This window comes from Pituophis catenifer, unplaced genomic scaffold (genome assembly GCF_029215685.1).
Source record: "Pituophis catenifer annectens isolate HBS135680 unplaced genomic scaffold, rPitCat1.0.hap2 SCAF_4, whole genome shotgun sequence".
NCBI lineage: Eukaryota > Metazoa > Chordata > Lepidosauria > Squamata > Colubridae > Pituophis > Pituophis catenifer.
The window spans coordinates 65,454,661-65,479,864 of record NW_027256884.1 but is presented as its reverse complement, the minus strand read 5'-3'; the positions used below and the strand labels follow the sequence as shown (position 1 = coordinate 65,479,864).

The window sequence follows — 25,204 nt, the reverse complement described above, 5'->3', positions numbered from 1 at the left end:
TATTCAAATTTATTTCAAAAAATTCTTTCAAATGCTTTTTAAGTTCTGTTGTATTTTTTTCATATCTAAACAAGTTCTCATTTAATCTCCAAGAACGTCTCTCACCCTTATCCATCTCAATTTCTATCCATACTGGGCTATGGTCAGTCAAAGTTCTTGGAAAAATCTTTGTTCTTTTTGTCTTGACAAGTAAATCATCTGACAACAAGATAAAATCAATCCTAGAAAAGGATCTGTGTCTATCAGAAAAGAAAGTGTAGTCCAGTTCTTTTGGATTATGTATTCTCCAAACATCTTTTAGTTCCATATCTTCTTTCATATCAAAAAAAGTCTGTGGTAGTCTGATTCTAGCCTTTGCCAAACTCTTTTTATCTAATTTAGAATCAAGGCCTCAGAACAAACTTGTCTCAAATCCTGTCTTTCCTCCTCTCGAATTCCCCGAAGCCGTATAGCGAACTCCATTGCCCTGAATTGTATCATAACAATCTCGTCTTCAACTCTCTGCATTTTATTATCAACATCAGCAATTTTATAATCATTATCTTTCATCTTAACATTAACTTCTGATTTAAATTCTTCAACTTTAAAATCAACTTTCCCAATAAATTCTGCCAGGCCAGATGCCACTTCTGATATTTTTTTTGGTCACCTTATTTTGATTCTGTTTCACCATATCTTTGACTTCATTAATTTCCTGCATAAATTCCTGGTGTGATTTTTGAAGTTTATCATCTATCCCCTGATGTGATTTTTGAAGTTTATCATCTATCTCCTGTTGAGATTTTTGAAATTTATCATCCAAAGTTTTAGAAATAAATTCTTTTAAATCTCCCACATCAAATTCTTTTTTCTGAGTCTGTAACTGTTGAGCAGGGGGAAGTTGCGTTTCATGTTTATGTGTGGGGGATCTCCCCCCTGTTGCCTTCCCTTCCTGCTTCTTTGAAGCCATCCTGCCACGTGATCTAGTTTTTCTAAAGAGGGAAGTTCCTTTTCCTTTCCCTCCTGCACAAAGACTTCTAAAAAAGTCCCCCAGATTTAATCAAATAAAGGTTGAAGCAAAGCAAAGTCAAAGTCAAATATTAAAAGGGAGAAATTTTCCAATTGTTTCTCTTATAACAAGCAAGGCAACTTTGTAGCAACTTGGAAACTTTGTAACAAAGTGAAATAACTTCACCAATCCACACTCGCTGGCTCGTTATCTCTGAAGCTAAGCGCCATGTTTTTTCAAAGCACTTTCACTCATTCACGTTTTCTCAGATTGAAAAGTCAACAAAGCGCTAATACTTGCGTTTCCAAGATTCAAGATTCAGGTAGTTTCGCTGTTGATTAAAGCTGGTTCTTTCGCTTTAAGTTTCCTGCAGCCGGCTTGTTCTGCAAAGGCAGAATCGTCCCACGTCGCCCGGAGTTTCAGCAGGTTGGAAGGGAGCCACGCCTGTTCTCTCCCCAGAAACTTCCCTGGGGGGTTACAGGGGCTCGACCTGTGCCCTGCGATCTCTCCTTCTTCAATCCTATGGATTCAGAAGTTTTCGAGCCGCTTCTTCGTCTCAAAGCGGCTCTACAGGCGGCGGGGCTGGCGGAGCTTCAAAAGGCACCGCCGTCGCCGAAGACAAAGAAACCGTAAAAATTATTTTGATATGACTTGTATAAGATATAAGGTAAAGAAGAATAAAGATATGTTTAGAATTGTTATGCAGATGTAAAAATGAGTGAAAGTGAATTTGAAACTAATTTTGGATAGATATAATGGATTTATATAGATGAAAATGTGAAATTTGAGGTAAAATTGTTTTTTTCTTAAGTTTTGAATTTCTTTTTTATCTTTTTTTTTCTTTTTTTGTTTATTTATAAAAGATGTAATGGAAATTGTGAATTGAACTTGTGAAAGGAATGTAAGTGTGGTAACAATCTATGACTGGATCGAGATTTTTGCTCTTGAAAGTTATGTTTTTATGTTTAAATTTAAATAAAAAATATTTACAAAAAAAAGCAGCAAAATCTAACCATTTTTCCGCTCTTAGTACATCTGCAGAGAACCGCCCAGCTGCTCTGTTCAGGGTGACCCACTCCCTTCTTCGGGGGGAGTGCGGGAAGATCCCTTGCAGGGTTGTGCTGAGAATTTTGTGCAATTCCTGCATGATAAAGTCACTCAGATTTGGGATGGCTTGGACTCCGATTGGATGAGTCCAGGGGAGGAGACGAGGGTAGGTCTTGAGAATGTTATCTGGGAGGAGTTTGATCCTGTGGCTCCCGAGGATGTGGACAGGGTACTGGGTAAGATTAGTGCCGCCACGTGTTTATTGGACCCGTGTCCCTCCTGGTTGGTACTGGCCTCCCGGGAGGTTACACGAGGCTGGCTCCAGGGAATTATAATTGCGTCTCTGATTGAGGGTGCCTTTCCTGCCGCCTTGAAAGAGGCGGTAGTGAGGCCCTTCCTCAAGAAGCCCTCCCTGGATCCAGCTGAATTAGCCAACTACCGTCCAGTCTCCAACCTTCGTTTTGTGGCGAAGGTTGTTGAGAGCGTGGTGGCACGACAGCTTCCCCGGCACCTGGATGAAGCTATCTATCTGGACCCGTACCAGTCAGGCTTCAGGCAGGGGTACAGCACAGAAACGGCATTGGTCGCGTTGGTTGATGATCTCTGGAGGGCTCGGGACAGGGGTTGCTCCTCTGTCCTAGTCCTATTAGATCTCTCAACGGCTTTTGATACCATCGACCATGGTATCATGCTGCAGTGGTTGAGGGGGTTAGGAATAGGGGGCACCGTTCTGCAGTGGTTCTCCTCCTTCCTCTCTGACCGCTCACAGTTTGTGTTGGCAGGGGGGCAGAGGTCGACCTCGAGGCGCCTCGCATGGGGAATGCTGCAAGGGTCGGTCCTCTCGCCCCTTCTGTTCAACATTTATGTGAAGCCGCTGGGTGAGATCATCCGTGGTTTTGGGGTGAAGTGTCATCTGTACGCTGATGATACTTAGCTGTACATCTCCACCCCAGACCACCCCAACGATGCCCTTGATGTGATGTCTCGCTGCCTGTAGGCTGTGCGGGTCTGGATGTGGAGGAACAGGCTCAGACTCAACCCTGCCAAGACCGAGTGGCTGTGGCTTCCAGCGTCCCGATATAGTCAACAGGTGCCATTGCTGACTATTGGGGGTGAATCTTTGCCCCCCACAGAGAGGGTTCGCAATCTGGGTGTCCTCCTGGATGCACAGCTGTCTTTTGAAGAGCATATAATGGCCTTGGCCAGGGGGGCCTTTTATCAGGTTCCCCTGATTCGCCAGTTGCAGCCCTTTCTGGACCGGGACGCCTTGCACACGGTCACTCACACCCTTGTCACCTCCCAGCTGGACTATTGTAATGCTCTCTACATGGGGCTCCCCTTGAAGAGCACTCGGAGGCTCCAACTGGTCCAGAATGCGGCCGCGTGGGTGGTTATGGGCGCAACTCATTGTGCCCACATGACACCCCTCCTGCGCAAGCTGCACTGGCTACCAGTGGTCTTCCGGGTGCGATTCAAGGTGTTGGTCACCACCTTTAAAGCACTCCATGGCATAGGACCCGGCTACCTTCGAGACCGACTTCTGCCACCAATAGCCTCCCACCGGCCAGTTCGCTCTCACAGAGGGGGTCTCCTCAGGGTGCCATCGGCCAAGTTATGTCGGCTGGTGACACCCAGGGGGAGGGCCTTCTCTGTGGGAGCCCCAGCCCTGTGGAATGAACTGCCCCCGGAAGTGCGTAAGATCTCCGACCTCCGGGTATTTCATTGTGCACTCAAGACCCTGTTGTTCCGCCAGGCCGGGCTATCAACATAATAATTTTAAATTGGGTGTTTTAAATTTCTGGGGTTTTAAATTGAGCCGAATTATTTAATAATTTTAAATTATTTTAATTGATGTTTGTTTTGTGCTTTTAATAGGCTGTACACCACCCTGAGTCCTTCGGGAGAAGGGCGGTATAGAAATAAAATTATTCTTATTCTTCTTTTTCAATTTTAAAGGTTTCTGTCAAACCACCATTAATTATTATTTGTGCTGTTTATCTCTGATATATTGTTCTAATAGATTGTGTAAAGTATTCTCCAAACTGCATCTTTTCTGTTATTTTCAATAAAAATTGCCAATTCAATCGATCAAATGCCTTCTCCGCATCCAAAAAGATAAGCGCTGCAGGGACTTGGTTGTTCCTTTCCAGATATTCCAATAAGTTTACAATTTGTCTTACATTACCTTTCATCTGTCTCCCACTTATAAACCCAGATTGGTCATTATGAATCATAATTACCATTAACCTATTTGCTAGTATTTTAGCAAAAGTGATATTGGCCTATAATTCTTAGGTTGACTATGATCTTGGCCCTCCTTTGGAATCAATGAAATAAAAGCTGTTCTCCAAGAAGGGGGTACATCTCCTCCAACTTGGATCTTCTGAAATAGTTCCTTAAGCGGTTCTACCATTTCTAACTGCAAATTTTTATAATAAACACTGTCAATCCATCTGTGCCTGGAGCTTTACCCCCCTTCAACTGTTTAATTGCTAAAATAATTTTCTCCAAAGTTATTGGTCGGTTCAATCCTTCCCTCTGCTCTGATGTAATTACAGGAATATTCTCCTCCTGTAAATATCTGTCTATGTCTTTACCTTGAATTGTATCACTAACATATAACTTTGTATAGAATTCTAAAAAAGCTTTTTTAATCATATTTTGTTGATATACCTCTTTACCTTTGAATTCTATCTTCTCTATAGTACATAGCTTTTGTTTCTTCCTTAACAAGTAGGCTAACCATATACCTGGTTTATTTGCATTACAAAAAGTATTATGTTTAGCATATTATAAATTAGTTGCCACTTGGTCTGCCATCAACATATTAAACTGCCCTCATAACAAATTTATTGTTTCCTTTATTTTCTTATCTGTTGGATTCAATATGAATGTCTGATCTTTCATTTTTATTTCCTCTTCTAAATCCCTCCGTTTGTTTTCTTGTCTACGTCTATATTATTCAAATGTATTAAGGTTCCTCTCATATATGCTTTACTTGCATCCCAGACCATTTCCATAGGTGTACCTTTGTTCATATTCATAACAAAAAATTCTTTCATTTGTTTTTTACATTCTTTCACATTTTCCTCATATCTAAACAAATTTTCATTTAACCTCCAAGACCTTCTGGGTCCCTTTTCCTGCTCTAATTCCATCCACACCGGACTATGATCAGATAAAATTCTTGAACATATCTTCATCTTCTTTACCCTAGAAAAGAAATCACTAGTAATCAATATGAAATCAATCCTGGAAAGGGATTGATGTCTGTCAGAAAAAAAAGTAAAATCCTTTTCTTCTGGATTTCGTTCTCGCCAAATATCTCTCAACTCCATATCATCCATCATGTCAAAAAAAGATTTGGGCAGTCTTGCACGTTTTTGGATATTTTGAAGTAGTCCTTTTTTGTCCTTTTGAGTGTCCAGTACTCCATTCCAATCACCCATTAATATACACGATTTATAATCCCATTGTATTATTTTAGTATGCAAAAACTTATAGAATTTTTCTTGCTGTTGATTGGGAGCATCTACTCCAATTAAAAGTGTTTTCTTCCCCTCTATTAAAAGTTCAATTGCAATATATCTTCCTTGAGCATCTGCCTCAATTAATTTAGCTGTTAAATCTGTCCTTAGGTATATAACTATACCGTTTTTTTTCTCTGGGGCAGATGCAACAAAGTGTGTTCCCAATCTTGAATTTATGAAATATTTTTGATCTGTCACTCTAATATGTGTTTCTTGCAGACACATTATATCATTTTTAAACTGTTTCAGATAATGACATATTTTCTTTCTCTTTTGTGGTGAATTTAAACCATTGACATTCCAAGTCAAAAATTTAGTTGCCATTCTTGGCACCTTGAAGCTTTAAAAGGGCCAGCTGAAGAGCCTCCTGCACCTTTGTCTTCGGCCTTGCCCCTCCCCCTGCTTCTGTTTTTGTAGCTTCTTGAGCTTTCATTTGAGTTTGCTGTATCTTTAAATCTTGTTCTTTTCGCTTTGCTGCTGCACGGGTCTGCCTTTGTTCTTGTGGTTCTTCTCTTTTTTCTGCTACTTCCAAAGGTTGATCAGTACCAAAAAATTGCAATAAATCTTCTTCAATAAGCGAGGTCTCTCCTGCAGCTTGTGGCTGTTTACTTTCCTTCTGTCCCTGTACTGCCAGCTCTTCTTTTCTTCTCCTCATTTCCTGAGATGGTGGGCATCCAGCCTTTAATACATTAGTATAAAAATCTCTTGCCTTCCAAATTGTGTTAAGGCGATACCTTTCTCCCATATAATTCACCACCAGTCCAGCTGGAACATCCCATCTAAACTGAATCTGTCGATTTCTAAGTTTATCCACCAAGAAAGCAAGCTCCTTTCTGCTTCTCAACATTTTTGGGGGGATTTCTTTCAGCACTAAAACCTCTTGTCCTGCAATTTGAAGTTTATTTTTATAGAAAGCTTGTAAAATTTCATTTTGAGTCCTCCTCGTTGTAAAGTAAATCATAATGTCTCTTGGCAGTTGATTCTGTCTGGCAAACCAGGAATTAACACGATATATTTTGTCAATTTGCAATGAGAGATCTGCTTGTTGCTCCCCAGTTATCTTTGCAAAAGCCTCTGCAAAGATCTCTCTCAAGTTCTCTTGATTGTGTTCTCTCAAACCTCTTACTCTCAGGGCAAATTCCATCGCTCTATACTGTGACATCACCACTTCATCGTCTGCCCTATCCACCTTGGTCTGAACTTCATCCATTTTATTTTCCAAATTCAAATTGGACTGATTAATTTCTTCTACTCTTTCATCCAACAATTCAATGTGTTTTGCCAGACCCTGAAATGCCATTACTATGTCTTCTCTTATTTCTTTATTCCGAGTTTGTATAACTTCTTTAATTTCAGCCATTTCTTCAGACACTTCCTTAATTTTCCCCTCTAAAAAAGAAGTTTGTTGCTTCAAAGCATCCTGCAGAGATTCCTGTAGAACCTCCAAAGTCAATATTTGTGGGTTTGAAGTAGACAAAGATTGTAATTTTGATGGTTGTGCTGGCGATCCAGCACTTTTAAAACCAGATTTTATTTGCTTAGAAGCCATTTTTAGCTTTCAATTTATACTTCCTACAGCAACCTAATCAGTAAGTCAAATGTTTTTAAATCTTTTGTAAGTATTATAGTTTATTTAAAGTCCAAACTGTAGTCTTTCCACTTTAAATCTTTCTTTCTTTGGTGTAGAATCCAATAATCTTAAACAGCCTTAGAAGCCTTAGAAGCGCTAATGATGTTAACTATCACTTTCACTATAACTTTCACTTTCACACCCTGTTACAGTTCAGGCACCATTTTTGCTTTCGTTTTAAAAGTCTTAGAAGGAAGAAATATAGGCACAGAATTAAAGTTCAGTACTTGCAGTTGCTAGGACTCCTGTTTTTGTTCTGCCCGCTTTAAGCTTATTTTGAATCTGAATGTTGATTGCAGGGGTGGTCGCAGCATCTTGTTCTGCTTGAAGCAGAAAAGCCTCGGATTCGAAGCTCAGCCAGACTACCAGGGAGCTCTCACCCTCCAAGCCCCAGAATTGCTCCTAGGGCTTTTGGGGAGCTCTACCTTAGTCCGGCTGCTCGCCTTCCTCTCTTCTCCCGAGGGGAAGGTTTCCAAGCCGCCAGATAGCTGATTTGCACTGTCTTGGCAGTTTTAATGAAATCGTGGGGCTGACGGTGCCACTGGAAGTGAAGTTCTTTATCTTTATGTTTCAGTGCTGTAATTCTTGCTGCTTGTAGTATCTCTGCTTTCACTGCCTTCTTTGTAAATCTTACATGTACTTCTCTTGGTAGTTTATTCCTCATTGCATATCTTGTATATACTCTAAACGCTTCATCAATCTCATTTAAAATCTTTTCCTTGGATTGTTCCAAAGCTTCTGACAAAATCTCAGCAATCACCTCAGGTAAGTTTTCTCCTTTTTCTTCCTCTATATTTTGAAATCTTAAGTAGAATTCAGAACGCTCCATTTCCAGTGGAGCAATGATAATTGTTCTTTCTTGTAATTTATCAGTTGACACTAATTTGTCTTCTAATTCCTCAACTTTTTTCTCTTTCATATCTGCCTTTTCTTCTACTTTCTGAATTCTCTCTTCATTTTTCCCCATCATATCTTTCATTTCTTTTAATTCCTGTTTTATATCATCATGAAGCGATTGCATAAAATTTCTTAGTTCCATCATCTCTGAAGTTTTCTGTGTTTCTGCCACTGAAGGGCTTGATGCTGGATGCAAATGAGCTGTAAATTTCTTCATTTTTTGATTTGTAGTCCACTTGTGGTTTAATTATAATCCAAATATCTAATCCACCCAATAGTTGAATTAGCAAAAAGTAAAAGAGAAAAAAAGAAGAAAAATCCCAATCAATCACCTCCCCCCAAAAAATTTAAAACTCCAAATCTCCCATATAAAAATTAAAAAAAGGGATAATAATAATAATCTAATTCTATTAAATTCAATAAAAAGGCATCTGGGTGAGAAACAAATCAAAAATATAGGCTTTTCACTTTTCCATTAGCAAGTCTCAAAACAAAATACTTCAAAAAGAGCTAGTCATCCCAGGAGAAAAACAAATATAAGATTAACGCCAAAAAAAAAAAAAAGTTCAAAAACAAGTTCAAAGTCTAATCTTCTCTCTTCCACAGCTGTTCTATTATCATTCAGCCAGAATGTCAAGGTCAATTTATTTGAATTACTTCAAAGTAAATACCTTTTTTTTCTTCTGCCACTAGATGGCATTGCAGGTTAACTTTTAGCATTAGCACAGTACTTTCACTCCTTCAAGCTTTGTTGTTCCAAAAATTTTCCTCTAGCAATCACCACCATTCTGTAACATTTCATTCAAATGGGATGAATCATTATCCAAATTCTTATTGTCAAATTTTGTGAAAGTTAAAAGATCCCCAAATCCTTTTTTCTTCAATAGCACTGTAGTAAAAGCTTCCAATTGCACTTTCCTTACCTCCAAATTACTGGATGTGAGAGTGAATACACACCCGCTCTCATTCCTCGCTCTCAGTTAGTCTTTTCCACCCTAGGGTCTTTCAGGTGGATTTGAAGAGAAACTCTCAAGAAAAAAAATCAAGTCACTCTCACCTCAATGTCACATGCTGACTTTCTTCTTCCTCTTTTGTTGTGGCTGTCCCAGCTTCCGAGCGACTTCTAGGTTGCTTTCTGCACTGTCTGGTTTAAGAAGCTTCTTCTGGTACTGCCAGGGAGTTTGCGATCCCCCTGTGCTGACTTGTACATGCTCCTCTTGTTTGTCATCCCTACAGGATGACTTAGGTCACCGAGGATCCCTGGGCAGCGGAAATATCGATGGGTCTTTGAGAGCCCTCAAAGAGCCCGTCCTACCGCCGCAACGCTGGCCATGCCTCTCCTCCCAAAAGTTCTGCCCAAAAGTGGGGGGAATACTCTGCAACGTATTTATTGCCTGCATGGGGCCCCACAAAGGATAATATCTGATCGGGGAGTTCAATTCACTTCAAAATTCTGGAAAGCTTTTTTGGGCCTTCTAGGTACTGGACAAGGCCTGAGTTCAAGTCATCATGCAGCCACTTATGGCAGATCAGAGAGAACGAACAGTGTTCTAGAGCAATATTTGAGATGTTTTATTAACTTCAACAAGATAATTGGACTGACCTCCTGCCCTTTGCAGAGGTTGCATACAATAACTCTGTGCATTCTAGCACTGGATTTACCCTGTTCCGAGTTGCAACAGGCCAGGATTTCACACCAATGTCAGAGCTCGCAGTAGAGGAGCCAACCATACCCTCCCTTAAAGAGTGGATACAAGAACTGCAAAGCACCTGGCCAGTAGTAAGATTGGCTCTGAGTGAGGATAGGGCTGCTTTTAAAGTTTAGGCTTAAAAAAAAAAAAGAACGGAACCAAAACCTTTTAAAATAAGAGATAAGGTCTACTTATCCACCAAATTCCTACAGTCCTTGCAGCCCTCCAAAAAGTTGGGACCTAAGTTCATAGGACCTTTCCCTATAACTAGGATCATTAACCCATTGACAGTGGAATTACTCCTCCCCAAAACTTTTAGGCAAGTCCACCCAGTGTTTCACTGCAGCCTGCTGAAGTCAGAAATTACCTTGCCCCTAAGGCCACTTGCAGACATTCCTCCAAACCCTATCACGATCAAGGGGGAACAACACTGAGATTAAGGAAATCCTAGACTCTTGCACACATCACGGCTCCACACAATATCTAGTAGCCTGGAAGCATTTACCCCCTCCCAGAATGAGTGGGTAGCTAATAAACATGTTAGGGGCCCTGCATTACTGAAAAAGTTCCACTCACAGTACCCTGACAAACCCAAATAACTCACTATGTTGTTTCTCTTGTGCTGTCTTTACAGATGGACCCCTCATTTTTCTAGGGGGGGGGCAGCATGTCAGATCCCTATTGTGATACTGTCATTTCTGTGAGGAGGGGGGCCTGGATCTATTCACTTATTACCCTCTTCCTGTTTCCTGCATATCCTGTAATACCTTAGTTTATTACCCAAGCTCTGACAACTATCTGCCATGTGCTTTGATTTACCTTTGGGGAATGTGTAAGAGGGGGAGGACCATCTGTTTTATCACAGTTCTGAAGCCTCCAGAGAGAAGCGCCTGGGAACAGTCCCTTCTTCCCAGGATGACCATCTTCACATCATCTTCGCACCTGTGGATTGGCTCATTCAACGTTGGACTGAGGGGAGGAGTTTCTAATTCCTTTATCCTAACGGAATTCCCTAAGGGGACCTTAGATCCTGCTTTGCTTTTATCTTTCAATCACTTCCTTTCAATAAAAGATTCCTTTTGAAATGCTGTTATCTCAAGAGTTTGTGCTTTCTTGAATGGGAAGTAGAGGCAGGACTTTACAGCTGGTGTGATTAAGGCCCATGTGAATTAAAAGGGAGGTTTGCTCTCAAGAATTACTGTACTGCTGAATGGAGTTGTTTATACCCAATCAAGGCCAACCATCCTAGAATTCCAGATGGACAAGAGCACCTGAAGATGTGCTCCACATGACACTATGCGGGATGTGGATTGGACATTCAGCATGGGTCCCTGGGGGGAGGGATTTGGGGAAACTTTCAATATGTAACTTTCATGCCTTTTGGCTCAGATCTTGCTTTTCTTTCACCACTATCATTTCAAACTCAGTAAAAGTACCTCTTCTCTACTTCAATGGAGTCTGGGGTTTTCTTTCTAGGGTTTTGAACGGAGGCAGGCCTGACAGAATCATAGGGCTGGAAGGGATCTCAGAGGTCTTTTAGTCCAACTCCCTGCTCAAGGCAAAACAAAACTTTTTGTTTTGTTCCACACATCAAGAGAAATATATATATTTTCTCTTGACATGCAGATCTAAACAAAAATATGTCTGCATATTTCCTTTGGACTAGCATTAATGGCCGGGGATAAAAGATAACCTTAACAAAGTTGGCTACTAAAAGGCTTTCAAAAATTTAACCGATGGCTTTAGAAGTGTGATTTTGGAAGTTACAAGCCGTTTGTCCAATGCAGCATCTTGCCTTACTATATGCTTCAAAAACAGTAAAAATTGTTGACTTTCGGTTTGGCGTCATGGCAAGACAGTAGAGGAATTAGCAGACTCCAATGAACCCTGTGAAAACCCCGGTTGACAAACTGCCGCTGATGAGTCTTCAGACCAGAAGGGAGGGACAGGGAAGAAAGAGAGGCACCTCAGACGACCAAGAGGAACAGGCAAGTTCCTCGAAGGTTGGAGGGAACTCTCTGTGACTTGGTGGTGGAGAGCGGCAGCCATGGCGGCTGCCCTGAAGCTGGGACAACCGAATTAAGTAATGAGCAGGAGGAAAGTGGAACGGAATGGAGTTTTTCAAAGTTGGGTGAGTGACAGCCAACCCAGGCTTGTAATAACATCAAGGGAAACATCTTTTAACTACAATACCCCTAGTGATAAAATAGCGGCTAAAGAGCATGGGAGCAAAGAAGATTTTGAAGCATAACTTTAAAGAGACAAAGACCTGATAGAAAATTGACTTTTGAATAAAACTAATTGGAAACGTTAAACATTGAGACATGGTCAAAGGATTGGAAAGAGTTTAAACTTGGACTGGACTTTAAAAAAGATTTGATACTTTTAAAACCAAAAAGAAAAAGAGAAGCCAAGTAAGACTGTTATGTAATAAACAAAATGGATACTTATAAAACAATTGGAAATTGTGGATTGCAGAGAGACACTTTCTGGAGTAAAAAGGAACATTGGAGCTTGTTTTTTTGTTTTGGAAAATTGTGAACTTTACAGATAACAACCGTGAGAATTTGTGGAGGATGATTTATTTGTCTGCAGGTGGCTTGACTTTGGGAGGAGGGGAAGAAAAGGGGAACCACAACGGAACTCTTATAATTGGGATAACATCAATTTAAAAAGAATAAAATGGCGCAGGAATTAGAGAAGGAACAAATTGATGTATTTGACTTGGAATGGAAATAAGAAAAATAACTAAAATGATACATGGAGGACAAAATTTGAGGACATTGAAGCTGAAATGAAGTATACGGTAGCAGACAAAAAAATGAAGAAAAAAGACACAACGGCTGGAAATAAAGAAGACAAAGACAACATGATTAAATATGAATAAGTAATATACAGATGGATAGTAATAATAAAAAGGAGGTTTTTAGAGACGATATTGTGAATAACAATAGTTATAAAGATGATTACACTGGGATTAACAGTGAAAGAATTGGGGAATATAGAGTAAGATAGAAAAGTCCAGGACTTTGATTTACAAAATAACTATATTAAGATTAATAATGGTTAATAGAAATATGAGAAGAATATGTTACAGATACTTAAAATTGAAATATGGATGGAAGCTATAATATATAAGAAATAGACTATGTTAAAAGAAAATATACCAATGGACATAATGAATCAATGTTTATTAAGATAATACATGGTATTATTTGAGAATAATTGATGACTATAAAAATTGGGATATTGTTTAAATACCTATAACAATTGCAATAATTTGAATATTTTCAATAACTTTAATATTTTAATATTTTCAATGTTTTTGATAATATATCTATCTAAATAAAAAAGAAAAGAAGATTGAAATAATATAGGACTATGAATTACAAATAAGAATTACTTAAACTGGTTTTTATATAAATGATATGGTTAAAGAGATAGAATTGTGGGAAATGATTGAAATTGTATTGTAGTTTTATTTGAATTAAGAACTATGTTTCAATGTTAAATTGCTATATTTTTGGGATTAGAGATAGGATCTAAATTTGGTGAAGTGATAAGGAAATAAAGATTTTAATGAGCATTATATGAAGTAATAATAAATGTGGGGAAGTTTTAGAAAGGGAAATAAGATTTTGAAATATAAACATGTGTGACCTGTATTGTTAATTGTGAGGATTTAGGCTAAGAATTGTGAAATGTATTATGAGTTATTAATTGAATTGAGATTTAAAGTAGGTTAATAGAAGGGTAATTGTTTTGATTAAATAAATAAGAGTAAACTTTTTATAAGATGGTAATAGGGGAGATAGGTGATTTAAGATTAATTATTGTTAATAGTGAGGATTTAGGGTAAGAATTGTGAAATGTACTATGAGGTATTAATTGAATTAAGATTTAAGGGGGGGTTAATAGAAGGGTAATTGTTTTGATTAAGTAAATTTGAGTAAATTTTTTTAAAGATGGTATTAGTTGAGATAGGTGATTTAAGATTAAGAAATAAGTATTATGGCAAAAGAGAATATATAAAATCTTGTTAAAGATGATAAAAAATTGTATAAATTGATGACCGGATAAGGGCTCTGTTCCAAAAAGATGTAATTTGTGTGTTGAGAAAAATAAAAATATATATTTTTTTTTGCAAAAAACAAAACAAAACAGTAAAACTTGTTATCATCATGTAATTATTTTTTAAAGAAGCGTATTGGTTTTTTGATTTATTCGGGATGCCTTGATTTCTCCGAGGCTTGAAACAACTTTATTTACAATTCACATCTGGAATTGCCCTGCACAATTTCACTCCGATGCCCATTTTCCAGGCAGTAACAGTGCGTCCAAGCCAACTTGCCTAGGCCCACAGTGAAAAAGCAACCTTTTGTTCATGCGGCTAACAGAAAGCCGCTGTCAAGAAATGGATAAGAAATCATCAGGTTAAATAGGCATCTCTTCTTTCTCACATGCAACTTTTTATTATTTATTTATTTATTTATTTATTTATTTATTTATTTATTTATTTATTCATTCTTCCTTGCATTTTACCTGTGCTCGAGAGAAATGTAAGTCCAACCAGTATCAAGAATCCCCGCTCCATGAAATCCGTATTGCAAGCTCCTCAACTTGCAGCAAATTCAGGGAGCAAGAGAAGCGCAATCAAAATAAATAAATAAATAAATAACAAATCCAAATCTGGTTAATATTTGCAACGTGTCAAATTTCTCAGTGCCTGGAGTCTGAAGTTGAGACAAGCAGCCAGGCAGGTGAGGCAAGTGGCCAGGAGAAACTCAGGTGAGATGAGATGAGGGGCTGGGAGGGGAGGGGCAAGACGGAGAGGGGCAAAAGAGGCTATGCAGGCAAGGCTGAGCAGGGCAGAATGAGGCAAACGTGCTGTGCATGCCCAGAGGGAGCACCCAGAGTTTGACTGTGAGACCTCTCTGTATTGGAGGGATTGAAATGGACGCTATTCATCTGGTTCGCCAAACTCCACAAAAAATTAGGTGCCGATTCTGTTAAACCGGTGTGAACCGGCTGAATCCCACCACTAAATAAAGGATCCAAACTGGCATATACTGCAAACAAATTTGATCATTTATGAAGAGCCATTCTGTATTGTACTGTTGCTGGTAAAGACTGAGTGAGAGAGGGAGATCAGGAATTCTGCAAGAAACTTGTGACTCCATTGATCTCTATATAACTATTGATTCTTCTGTCTGAGTGCTGGTTTGAGTCAATCGTATTTTGGTTTAAGAGTGCTTCTTTAATTTTTGACTTTTAGGCTGAAAGCAGCATAATAAGGTAGGTGGTTAAAAGTGATGACTAAGAAGCAAAAGAAAAATTCCACTTATTTTGCTTGTTTTTCAATTCAACCACTTTAAAGTTTCAAATTTGTCCTCCCAAAATCAGTGCCTCCAAATAAGCTAGCTTGTTTATTTAGATAAGTTAATGATCCTCACAACTGAAGGAAATGAATAATAGGTTACTCTTTTATAAAGTGTAATGTATTAAAAAGCTATATGTTCTTACTGTCCTAAAATGACCACAAATTGTATTCAGTGAAACAGTATGTGATGACTTGCTAAAAATCTTTCTTGGAAAACAGGAACATATGTCCAAGGCAAGGCCATAATTCAGTTAGATAGGAACATCCGCCCATGACAAAGCTACTAGTAAACAAGATAAGATAACTGTTCCTCTAGAGAAATTGTCATGATGGCCCTTTAGAACAGTGTTTCTCAACCTTGGTAGCTTGAAGATGGGTGGACTTCAACTCACAGAATCCCCCAGCCAGCGCTGATTCTGGGAGTTGAAGTCCACCCATCTTCAAGCTTCCAAGGTTGAGAACCACTGCTTTAGAAGATGAAATGACTTAAAGGAGTATAAAATGTATAGCTTGAAAACTGCTTCTTGCGCTCTTTGAACTCAATCCATTTGGGAAGAGTCTAAGAGGCCGTGCTTGCAACCACTTTTTATTTTTCTTCATTTTATCTCCAATAAACCTTTGATTTTGTGAACCAGACTTGTTTATGAATTGTGAGGATTAAAATATTTGGGTCTTATATCTCACACAAGATCTTGGGTATTGATAGTGGAAATAATGTTTTCCTGTTTTCCTGATACATATATAACATATTAAATAGAGTTTAAATACTGTTTCCCCTTTTAAATACGTTTCCCTCTCTTTAATCAGTAATTTACATTTAAGGTTTTCCCACCTCTCCCCCAGTGTGAATTAGTGAATGGAATATTATATTTAGGTCCTTGAGTGTAGGACATTCGTATTGCTCCTTAGTTGATGCCTCCTTACCTGTGCTGAATAAATGTTTTATGAAGGTTTTGCCAGAAGATATCACACTAAAAAGATGCCACAATCAATTTGCAGATTAGTACATGAGAAAAAGAATTGTTAAATCCTGTAACTCCAGAAGAACAGTTTTGCTTCTTCCTTTCACAATATGACTGGAAATTTTATTTCTTTGTTACTGTAGATATTGTTTTCTATATGCCAACTGTCCCTAGGCCCACTCAACCAGTAAGTAGATGAAGCATCTTAAACTGTACAGTCAGCACAGTACAATTGAGAAATAAAATATGTCGATTTCAACCGCACACATTTTCCATTTTAACTAGGTTCAAGTCTCTCATGCTAGTTAGTGGATCATTTATTTCAGGTGTAATAAAATCAGCCTAGAATTTCTGGTTTGTGTTAATTCTCAGTTTTTTGTCTGATATTTCAAAGCACATGAGAGCATTCTCTGAAGATAAAATGTGTGTTTGGAGAAGACTATTGCTATCACAGATCACTTCAACAAAATAAATGGAGATGAAAGATGCAGTTAGAAAAGTTCTACACAAAGAGTATGGAGGAATTTTGGTGCAACAGTGGTGGATGTAGTTTCTATTATCCTCAATTCAAGTCTTCCTTCAGCCTCACTAAATTACCACATTTTCCATTTGATATTGGCCATTCACTTTCTTGATTTCCACATTACTAAACAATAATATGGCCAGTTTCTTTTTATTTATTTTTATGTCCAAACTTACATATTATTTCTCAGGTTTATTTGTTGAGGGTCATTTTAGTTTGTTCATTAGATTAGGTTAAAAACCCTGGCTTGGTCCAGTGAGGGTCTTTCAATTTTATCAGTCATACAAGAATATTACAGGGAACAAAATGGGAAGAGGAGTAATACAGATAGCCCTCGACTTATGAAAAATGGTCATAAGTCACTTTTTTCAGAGTTGTTATAATTTTGAATAGTCACTAAACAAATGGTTGTAAGTCAATTTTTTGCATATTTACATTTATTTTCTGTTTCTTGATATAATTCATTTGGCTTTGGATGAATTTCATGTGAATGCTAATCAACAAGCAATTGTGTTTTATCTCATTAGATTTTATATAGAAGAGATTAGATATTAAGTTTGTTCAGTAGTTATATGGCGCTGATAGTGATAGCTGGTGATAGGCAGTGATAGGCAGTGATCCCCACTGCCTAGAACAGCTGATTGGCTGTATTCCGGGAAGCCGATCCAACCGCCAATCAACTGCTTGGCAGCAAAGGCTCCAGCATTCCCCAGCAGTGGCAGCAGCTCAGCTCAGTTGACTGGTAGTGGGCACAACAGAGTGGAGCCCTGATGAGCCACGTGCTGGGGCTGCGATAACGTGCTGAAGCTGACCAGGCTGTTTGCTGTTTGCTGCAAGGATGCTAGCCAGATGAATACTGGGTGGATGCTGGAAGGCGGAGGCAGATTTTTTTTTCTTGTTTTTCTCCTCTAAAGCTAATGTGCATCTTATGGTCCGGTGCGTCTTATAGTGCAAAAAATACAGTATGTACATGTGTCATTTCTCTTGTGGGAGCTGCTTTGGCCGCTGATTTGCTTCCGGATCCAATTCAAGATGCTGGTTGTCACCTTTAAAGCCCTATATGGCTTTGGAGCAGGTTATTTGAATGACCGTCCTCTCCCAGTCACATCCTAGTGTGGGGAAGCAGGGATGCTATGAGTCTGCTCTCCTAAAGAGTTACATTTAGTGGAACTAAGAAGAAGCCTTTTATGCAGTAGTTCCCTTCCTTTGGAACATAATCCCCACAGATATAAGATTGGCCTCCTCTTTCGCAAAGCCTTGAAAACCTCATTTTTCCAAAGGGCCTAGTGGAACCCAGAGTGGGATGGAGTCCATGAAGTAGCTTATTTGGCTTTGTTGTTGTTGCTGGAGGATTATCACTTCTTGTTGTTTTATATATGAGATTTTTATCTTTGTAAACTGCCCAGAGTCACTGAGAATGAGTTCTGTGGCCATATAAATTTTCTTAAATGACATACTGCCGTGATATTGTACTTCCTTTTCCAAAGCAGTCATTTCTCTTACTATTCTGCAAATATTTCAGGAAAATCAAAGATGGCAAAGGTGAATAACAGGATGCAGTGTGATAGTATTAATGTTTAATTGCTGATATCCTATAGCAGAACACAAATTACTTTGAATTACTGTTGCATATGCTAATTGTTGGCCAATTTATTTTTTCTTTGCTAGGTACCCAGAGCCTTACACAGCATACTTTCTACCAGGCAGTGATCCTGAATTCACTGTATCTCCTCAAGCTGGGGAGCTTCTTCCATTTGACACAGCAGGAACCTTCATTACTGTTGGATTCAAGCCCAGTATGTACAGCAAAAAACATAAAGCAACTCTGGTAATACAGGTGCGCCCTAAGAATGAGATTCGTAGATTTAAGGATATTTTTCCTCCCTGATGAATATGAAGATAATATTTCTATAGCTAAATTTTCATGCTTTACTATACAAAAGCAACTGAGAAAAGTTTTATTTCCTAATAAATTAGGAAATTATCGTAATTATATTCATTTTTCATGCTGCACTTGCAGAATTGTAAATTCATAAGAAAATAAATCAGTTTATGAAATGTAAACATTTTTTTCACTGTATTACAAGAAAACCTTGATTTAATGAGCCACTGTTACTCCTACATGTTTGTTAAATTCATTCTTAGTGACTTATGTAATTTGCATGAAGGCTTTAATATACAAATAACATTTGGGTCAAATTCAATAATTTGTGTAGAGATAGTTGTCAACTTATAACCATTTGTTTAGCAACCACTTGAAGTTACAACTGTATTGAAAAATATGACTTATTAACCAGTCCTCGCATTTACAACTGTATTGAAAAATATGACTTATTAACCAGTCCTCGCATTTACAACTGTTATAGCATTCCTGCAGTCATGTCATCATGATTTCCATGCTTGTCAACTGTTGCACATTTACAGTAATTTTAGTGTCCCATGGCCATGTGATCACTATTTGCATCTTTCCCAGCTGACTTCCAACAAGCAAAGTAAAAAAGGAAGCATATTGCAAATCATGGTCATTCATATCCTGAGGGATCATTTTATGACAACACCACTTAATGACAATTTTTGTGGTCATAAGTCAAGGACTAGTTGTAATGACATTGCTCATTGCAAATTCCAATGCAGACTAATCTAAATGTAAATACCTTGTCCAGACAATTTGAGATGTAATAGACATTTAAAGAGATGTCAATATAGAAATTTGCCCATTTCATCCCAAACCCTATATTAAATGGGGGCATATTAAAGTGAGTTTTTACTTTATTTTAACAATTACTGTAGGTATGTTCATAAGGGAATATTTGAAATCAGAGCTTCCATGCAAGGCTGTTTTTTGTTATTTTTAAAAATTCTGTGAGGATTTTTCTTCCATACGTCTTAAAGAGAATGGAGAATGTTAGCTCAGCCTTTTTTTTAAAGGTGAATCTTCTTTCACCAGCTGTGAAATTTTATTCCCTCAGGATTCCCTCAGTTGTGTGAAACTCAGTTCTACTCTTATCTTAAGAAGAAACCAATATCATAAACTGCTTAGAAGTATCACACACAGGGACTTCCGGCGGTGACGTCAGCGTGTAAGGAACGAGGGGAACGAGGCTTCGTCCCCGAAGTTCCAAATTTCTTGATTGGAATGAAAAGGAGGATTCTCTAGGACCTCGGTGTGACAGCAATCACCCCGAAGGTTCAGAAGAAAAACCTCCTAACTCCAGCCGGGAAAAAACCAGCCATCTTGGCTGGCCGGAACGCTGTCAACCGACAAGTGTGGAAGTGAAGATTGTAAAGAGAAACATCGGTAATGGACTAAGCTAATCGAATATGAAGGTATAATCATAAGGATTTAAAGATATTGGCGAGAATAGGACTCCAAAAAGCGGCGGCTAGATCGTCAGGCAAGCGGCGAGAGACAGTGACCGGAGCGAAGCTTAATACCCAAAGTGACAAGGCAGATTTGACTGGCGAAAGGAACGGGCGACAGAAGGAAAGGATTATAAGTAAGCGGTGGATTATAATTTTACAACAATATATCTTGATTTAACAAGGAAAAAACATTAATTAAGAGAGTGACTGTAGAAAGTGAAACTCAAAGAACCGAGACTATTTCAGACTGTTGTGGGCGGAAGGAAATCAGCTGAACGGTAGTGAATGGCGGATTGAGGATTGTGGATTCGGAGAAGGAAACTTTTATTTTGTATCCAGCGGCAATCAACAAACCCAAACCACAGACACGGGATTTGCAACGAGACACTAGACAAATTGACGCTGTTGGTAAAGGAGATACAATTTGCTACACAGGAAAATTGGAACAATTGACTCACGGATTTAACAGAAGCTATTGCAAAAGAACTGTGAAAGCTAGGTGAAAAGAAGGTGAACTGAGGAACGAAGGAAGAAGGAGAAGGAAGTAATCCTAATTGATCTGAAAGTGATATAGTGGAGAACTTTAAATATTAAATTATTAAAATATAGTTATTTCATTTATTTTATAAAATTCAAACTTAAAACTTACTTAACTTTGCTTAAATAATATTAATATTGAATTTTGAAGCTATTATAATATATACTAAAGAATTGATTTAATATTATCTTTCTTTTTATTGTTTTATGGTTTCCCACCCCATTGAAATAAGTTTATAGATTTTACAGTAATATATTGATTAAGGGGAATTATATTGTATATTGATTAGAAAGTTAGATATTAATATAGACATTGTATACTGGTAATTGTGATATAATTTAATAGAATAACTTAGACGATCTATAGAGAATCCTAAATCCCATTGATTTATTACATAAAGGTTATATAGAAATTGTTTAGTATTAAAGTGAACTTAAGTACTGTGAAACCAGGAAAGTTAAAATATAAATGTGATTTATGATTAATATAACTTGGTATTTAAATATTAATTGTAATATATTGCATAGGAGCAAGAATAGAAGAATGAATTGCTAAAACACTGTATTTTCCCCCTAACCCCTCTGAATTAATTAACCAGATTCCTATATAATGATATTTCATCTACCCCCAACCAAATCAGTGTATGAAAATTTGGGGAAAAATAACACAAAAAACGATGGCAACATCCTCAATAACAATAACTAAAACAGGGAAAAAATTAACACCTACACAATCTTCACCTGCACAACAAAAAACCATAGACATGATGCTAACTACAGACAAGGAAAAAGCTGCCACTGCACACAACATACAGAATATACAGTCTATATTAGCTATGATCCAGGAGGGGATGAACAAGACCCAAGAAACAATAGTGAATAACCATGAAGAAACAAAAAAGAACCATGAGGAACTGAAATCAGAAGTAGGACAAATAAATGATAATATAAAAAAAATGGACGACAAGATTGAGAGAATACAGCAAAACATAGTTAAAAATGAAGAACGAATTCAAAACATGGAAGCAAAAATGGTCTTAACTGAGAAAAAGATGGATAACATTGAACAAAATCAAATGGAGTTAAATAGAGAACTCGAAGAGTCAATTACCCATCTAGAATTAGAAAAGGCGTCATTTTTTTTATGGTTTCAAAATATTGCAGAAACAAAAGGAGAAGATCTAAGGGACTTGATGACAGATATATTAGTAGAGGCTACCCAGAAGGAAAAAAAACGGTATTAGTAGGGAGATTGACGAAATCTATAGAGTTCATACGAACTACGCTCATAGGAACAAACTACCAAAAGAAATACATGTTAGATTCGCACGCAAAACTGTAACAGAAGAGATCTACACATTAATGAGAGAGGGAAAACCCTGTTATAAAGGAAAAGAAATAATAACCCTAAAACAAGTTCCAAGAAGAATAAGAGAATACAGAAAAAATTATAATTTCTTGACAACCCTACTGAATCAACATAAAATAATGTTCCGCTGGCTGGTGCCAGAGGGAATTCTAATATCTTGGGACGACAAAAAATATAAAATCGACACGATAGAGAAGGCACAAGAATTTCTTGACACTCACTTTATAATAGAAGAAGAACATGAAACTAGATGTGATTCAGAAAACACAAATCAGGAACACTTCATGGGGGAAACAAAAAAAGAAAAGGAAGAGAAAGAGTCTAGGGAAAGGGAGAAGATGGAGAGAGAAGGGGCTAGGGGGAAAACACAAATGGTAACAAGAAACACAAGTAGACTTAGACTAACAAAGAAAAATTAAGGGAAATGGGACGAGAAGTGAAATTAATTTCAATCAATATAAACGGCCTTAACCTACCAACTAAAAGAACACACACTTTCAAAAAACTACAAAAATTAGATATAGATATTATCAATTTACAAGAAGTACATATCAAAAAACAACATCAACAGCTACTAGAAAATAGAAGACTTGGAACATTATTCACCTCACTATCAGATCAAAAAAAAAGAGGCATTGCAATATACATTAAAAGCCATATTCAGGCAAAACAAATCTACACAGATGGAGATGGCAGGATACTAATGATAGACATTAAGATGGAGGCCCGAAATATGCTACTGATATCAATATATGCTCCAAATGGGAACCAAAAAGAATACTTCAAAAAAATACATAATAAAATTAAAGAATTAGATTATGAACATATATGTATAATAGGGGACTATAATGCAATCGTGGATACGGATTATGATTACCAAAGTAATAAAAAAAATAAATCTAGGAAAAAGACACTACCTGACACCTTTAAGGAGATGATTCAAGAGTTACAACTGAAAGATGCATGGAGAGAATTGAATAAAACTAAAAAACAATATACATATTACTCAAATCCCCATCAGTCCTGGTCCAGGCTAGACATGGCCTGGATGACTGCAGAATTAAGAGAAAACATAAAAGAAATCGAAATTACACCGAATGTATGGGCAGACCATAGTCCTATAACAATAGTCTGGAAAGGCCAGCAAAAAAGAGGAAGATGGATGATGGACAGAGAGATCATCAAAGATAAAGAATACATTGAGATGATAAAGAAAGAGATGGAGATATTCTTCCAAATCAACAATAGGGAACAAACATCATTGCAAGTTCTATGGGATACCACAAAAGCATATATAAGAGGACTAACAATTTCATTTAAGGCGAAGAAAAATAGAGAGAAACAGCAAAGAAGAAACAATTTATTGATTGACCTTGCAAAACATGAAGCAGAATTACAGAATAGACCCGACGGGAAAGAGATCAAGGAAAAAATAAACTTTATTAAACATGAAATAAACTTAATAACAACAACAGAAATAACAAGGAAAATCAAGATGGCAAAACAAAACCAATTTGAATTCGCAAATAAAACAGGACGTTGGTTGGCCTATAAATTAAAGAAAGAAAAGGACAAAAGATTAATACATCAACTACAAGATGAACAAGGGCAATTGCAGCATATGGATGAGGAAAAAAAGCAAATCGTAAGGAACTTCTATCAGGAATTATATACACAAGAAGAAGTCCAATTGGAAAAAGTTAAAGAGTATATAAATAAATCCAACATTCAGGAAATAAAGGAAACTCAAAGAGAACTCTTGAACAGACCAATATCGATGTCAGAATTAATTGAAGCAAAGAAGAAACAGAACAACAATAAAACACCAGGTCCAGATGGCATCCCGGCGGAATTTTACAAAACTGAGCACCAGCCAATAGATGATGTTTTACTACAAGTCCTGAATGAAGCAATTCTAGAAGCCAAAACTCCCAAATCATGGACAGAGACAATTATTACATTGATACCCAAAGAAGACTCAGATCTCACCCAAACCAAAAACTACAGACCCATATCGCTTCTAAATGCAGACTATAAATTATTTACATCAATTATGGCCCAGAGAATGAAGAAAATTATCGTGGATTATATCCATCCAGATCAAAATAGATTTATTCCAAATAGGCAAATCAATAAGAACACAAGAACAATAATCAATATCCTGGAATACTATGAGCAAAAATCGGATGAAAAAATGGCCTTACTTTTTCTCGACGCACAGAAGGCGTTCAATAATCTTAATTGGGGATTCTTAATATTACAATTAGAAAAGATGGGAACCGGCGATAAATTCCTAAATATGATCAAAACAATATACTCCGACCAAATCGCAAAGATATGGATAAATGAAGAGACAACAGACCAATTTAAAATATCCAAGGGGGTGAGACAAGGATGTCCCCTCTCTCCTATACTATATATATTAGCATTGGAACCACTGTTAAATGAAATTAGGAATGACAATGAAATAAAAGGATTAAGAACAAAAAACCAGAAGTATAAACTACAAGCATTCGCGGACGATGTAGTATTTATTTTAGAAAGACCAAAACAATCAGGATTGAATTTACTAAGGAAGATAGAACAATATGGTGAAGTCGCTGGATTGAAAATTAATAGACAAAAAACAAAACTACTAACCAAAAATTTGACAAAAACCCAGGAGAAAGAATTGGAAGAGACGCTAGGAATACAAACAACAACAAAAATAAAATACCTAGGAATTTGGCTTACCAATAAGGTATCATCCCTTAAAGAAGACAATTATAATAAATTGGCCAAACAAATCCAAAAGGACTTAGAGGCATGGAGTAAATTGAGATTATCGCTATTAGGCAAAATTGCTTCAATCAAAAAGACAATCTTACCGAAATTATTATACCTATTTAGAACAATACCGATAAATCCAGGGAAATCATATTTCAAAGACCTTGATAAAATGACTTTAAAATATATATGGCAAGGGAAAAGAGCCAGGATTAAACTGAAGCACCTACAGGACACTAGAGAAAAGGGTGGTCTGGGACTCCCAGATTGGCAAACCTACTACACTGCAACAGCTTTAACTTGGATCAAAGATTGGATAACACTTGAAGATAAACGAACGTTAGCATTAGAAGGATTTGACCTGTCGAAAGGCTGGCACGCATTCTTATGGGAGGAAAAACCAAGGCAACATGAACACTTCAGGAGACACTATATCAGAGGAGCATTGGCAAAAATTTGGACCGAAATAAGGAGAAAACACTACGATAAAATCCCAAGATGGTTATCAACTATGGAGGCCC

At 37.5% G+C, this 25,204-nt stretch overlaps 1 protein-coding gene across 1 annotated transcript in view; it reads left to right on the top strand.

Annotated features, from left to right (window-relative positions):
• The window catches only part of CFAP47 (cilia and flagella associated protein 47), a 525,834-nt gene extending 507,150 nt beyond the window's left edge, over positions 1-18,684 (top strand). The window contains 2 exon segments of the mRNA XM_070944210.1: positions 18,317-18,505; positions 18,507-18,684. Of these exon segments, the coding sequence (XP_070800311.1) occupies positions 18,317-18,505; positions 18,507-18,684 (367 nt within the window).
• The last annotated feature ends 6,520 nt before the right edge of the window (positions 18,685-25,204 follow it).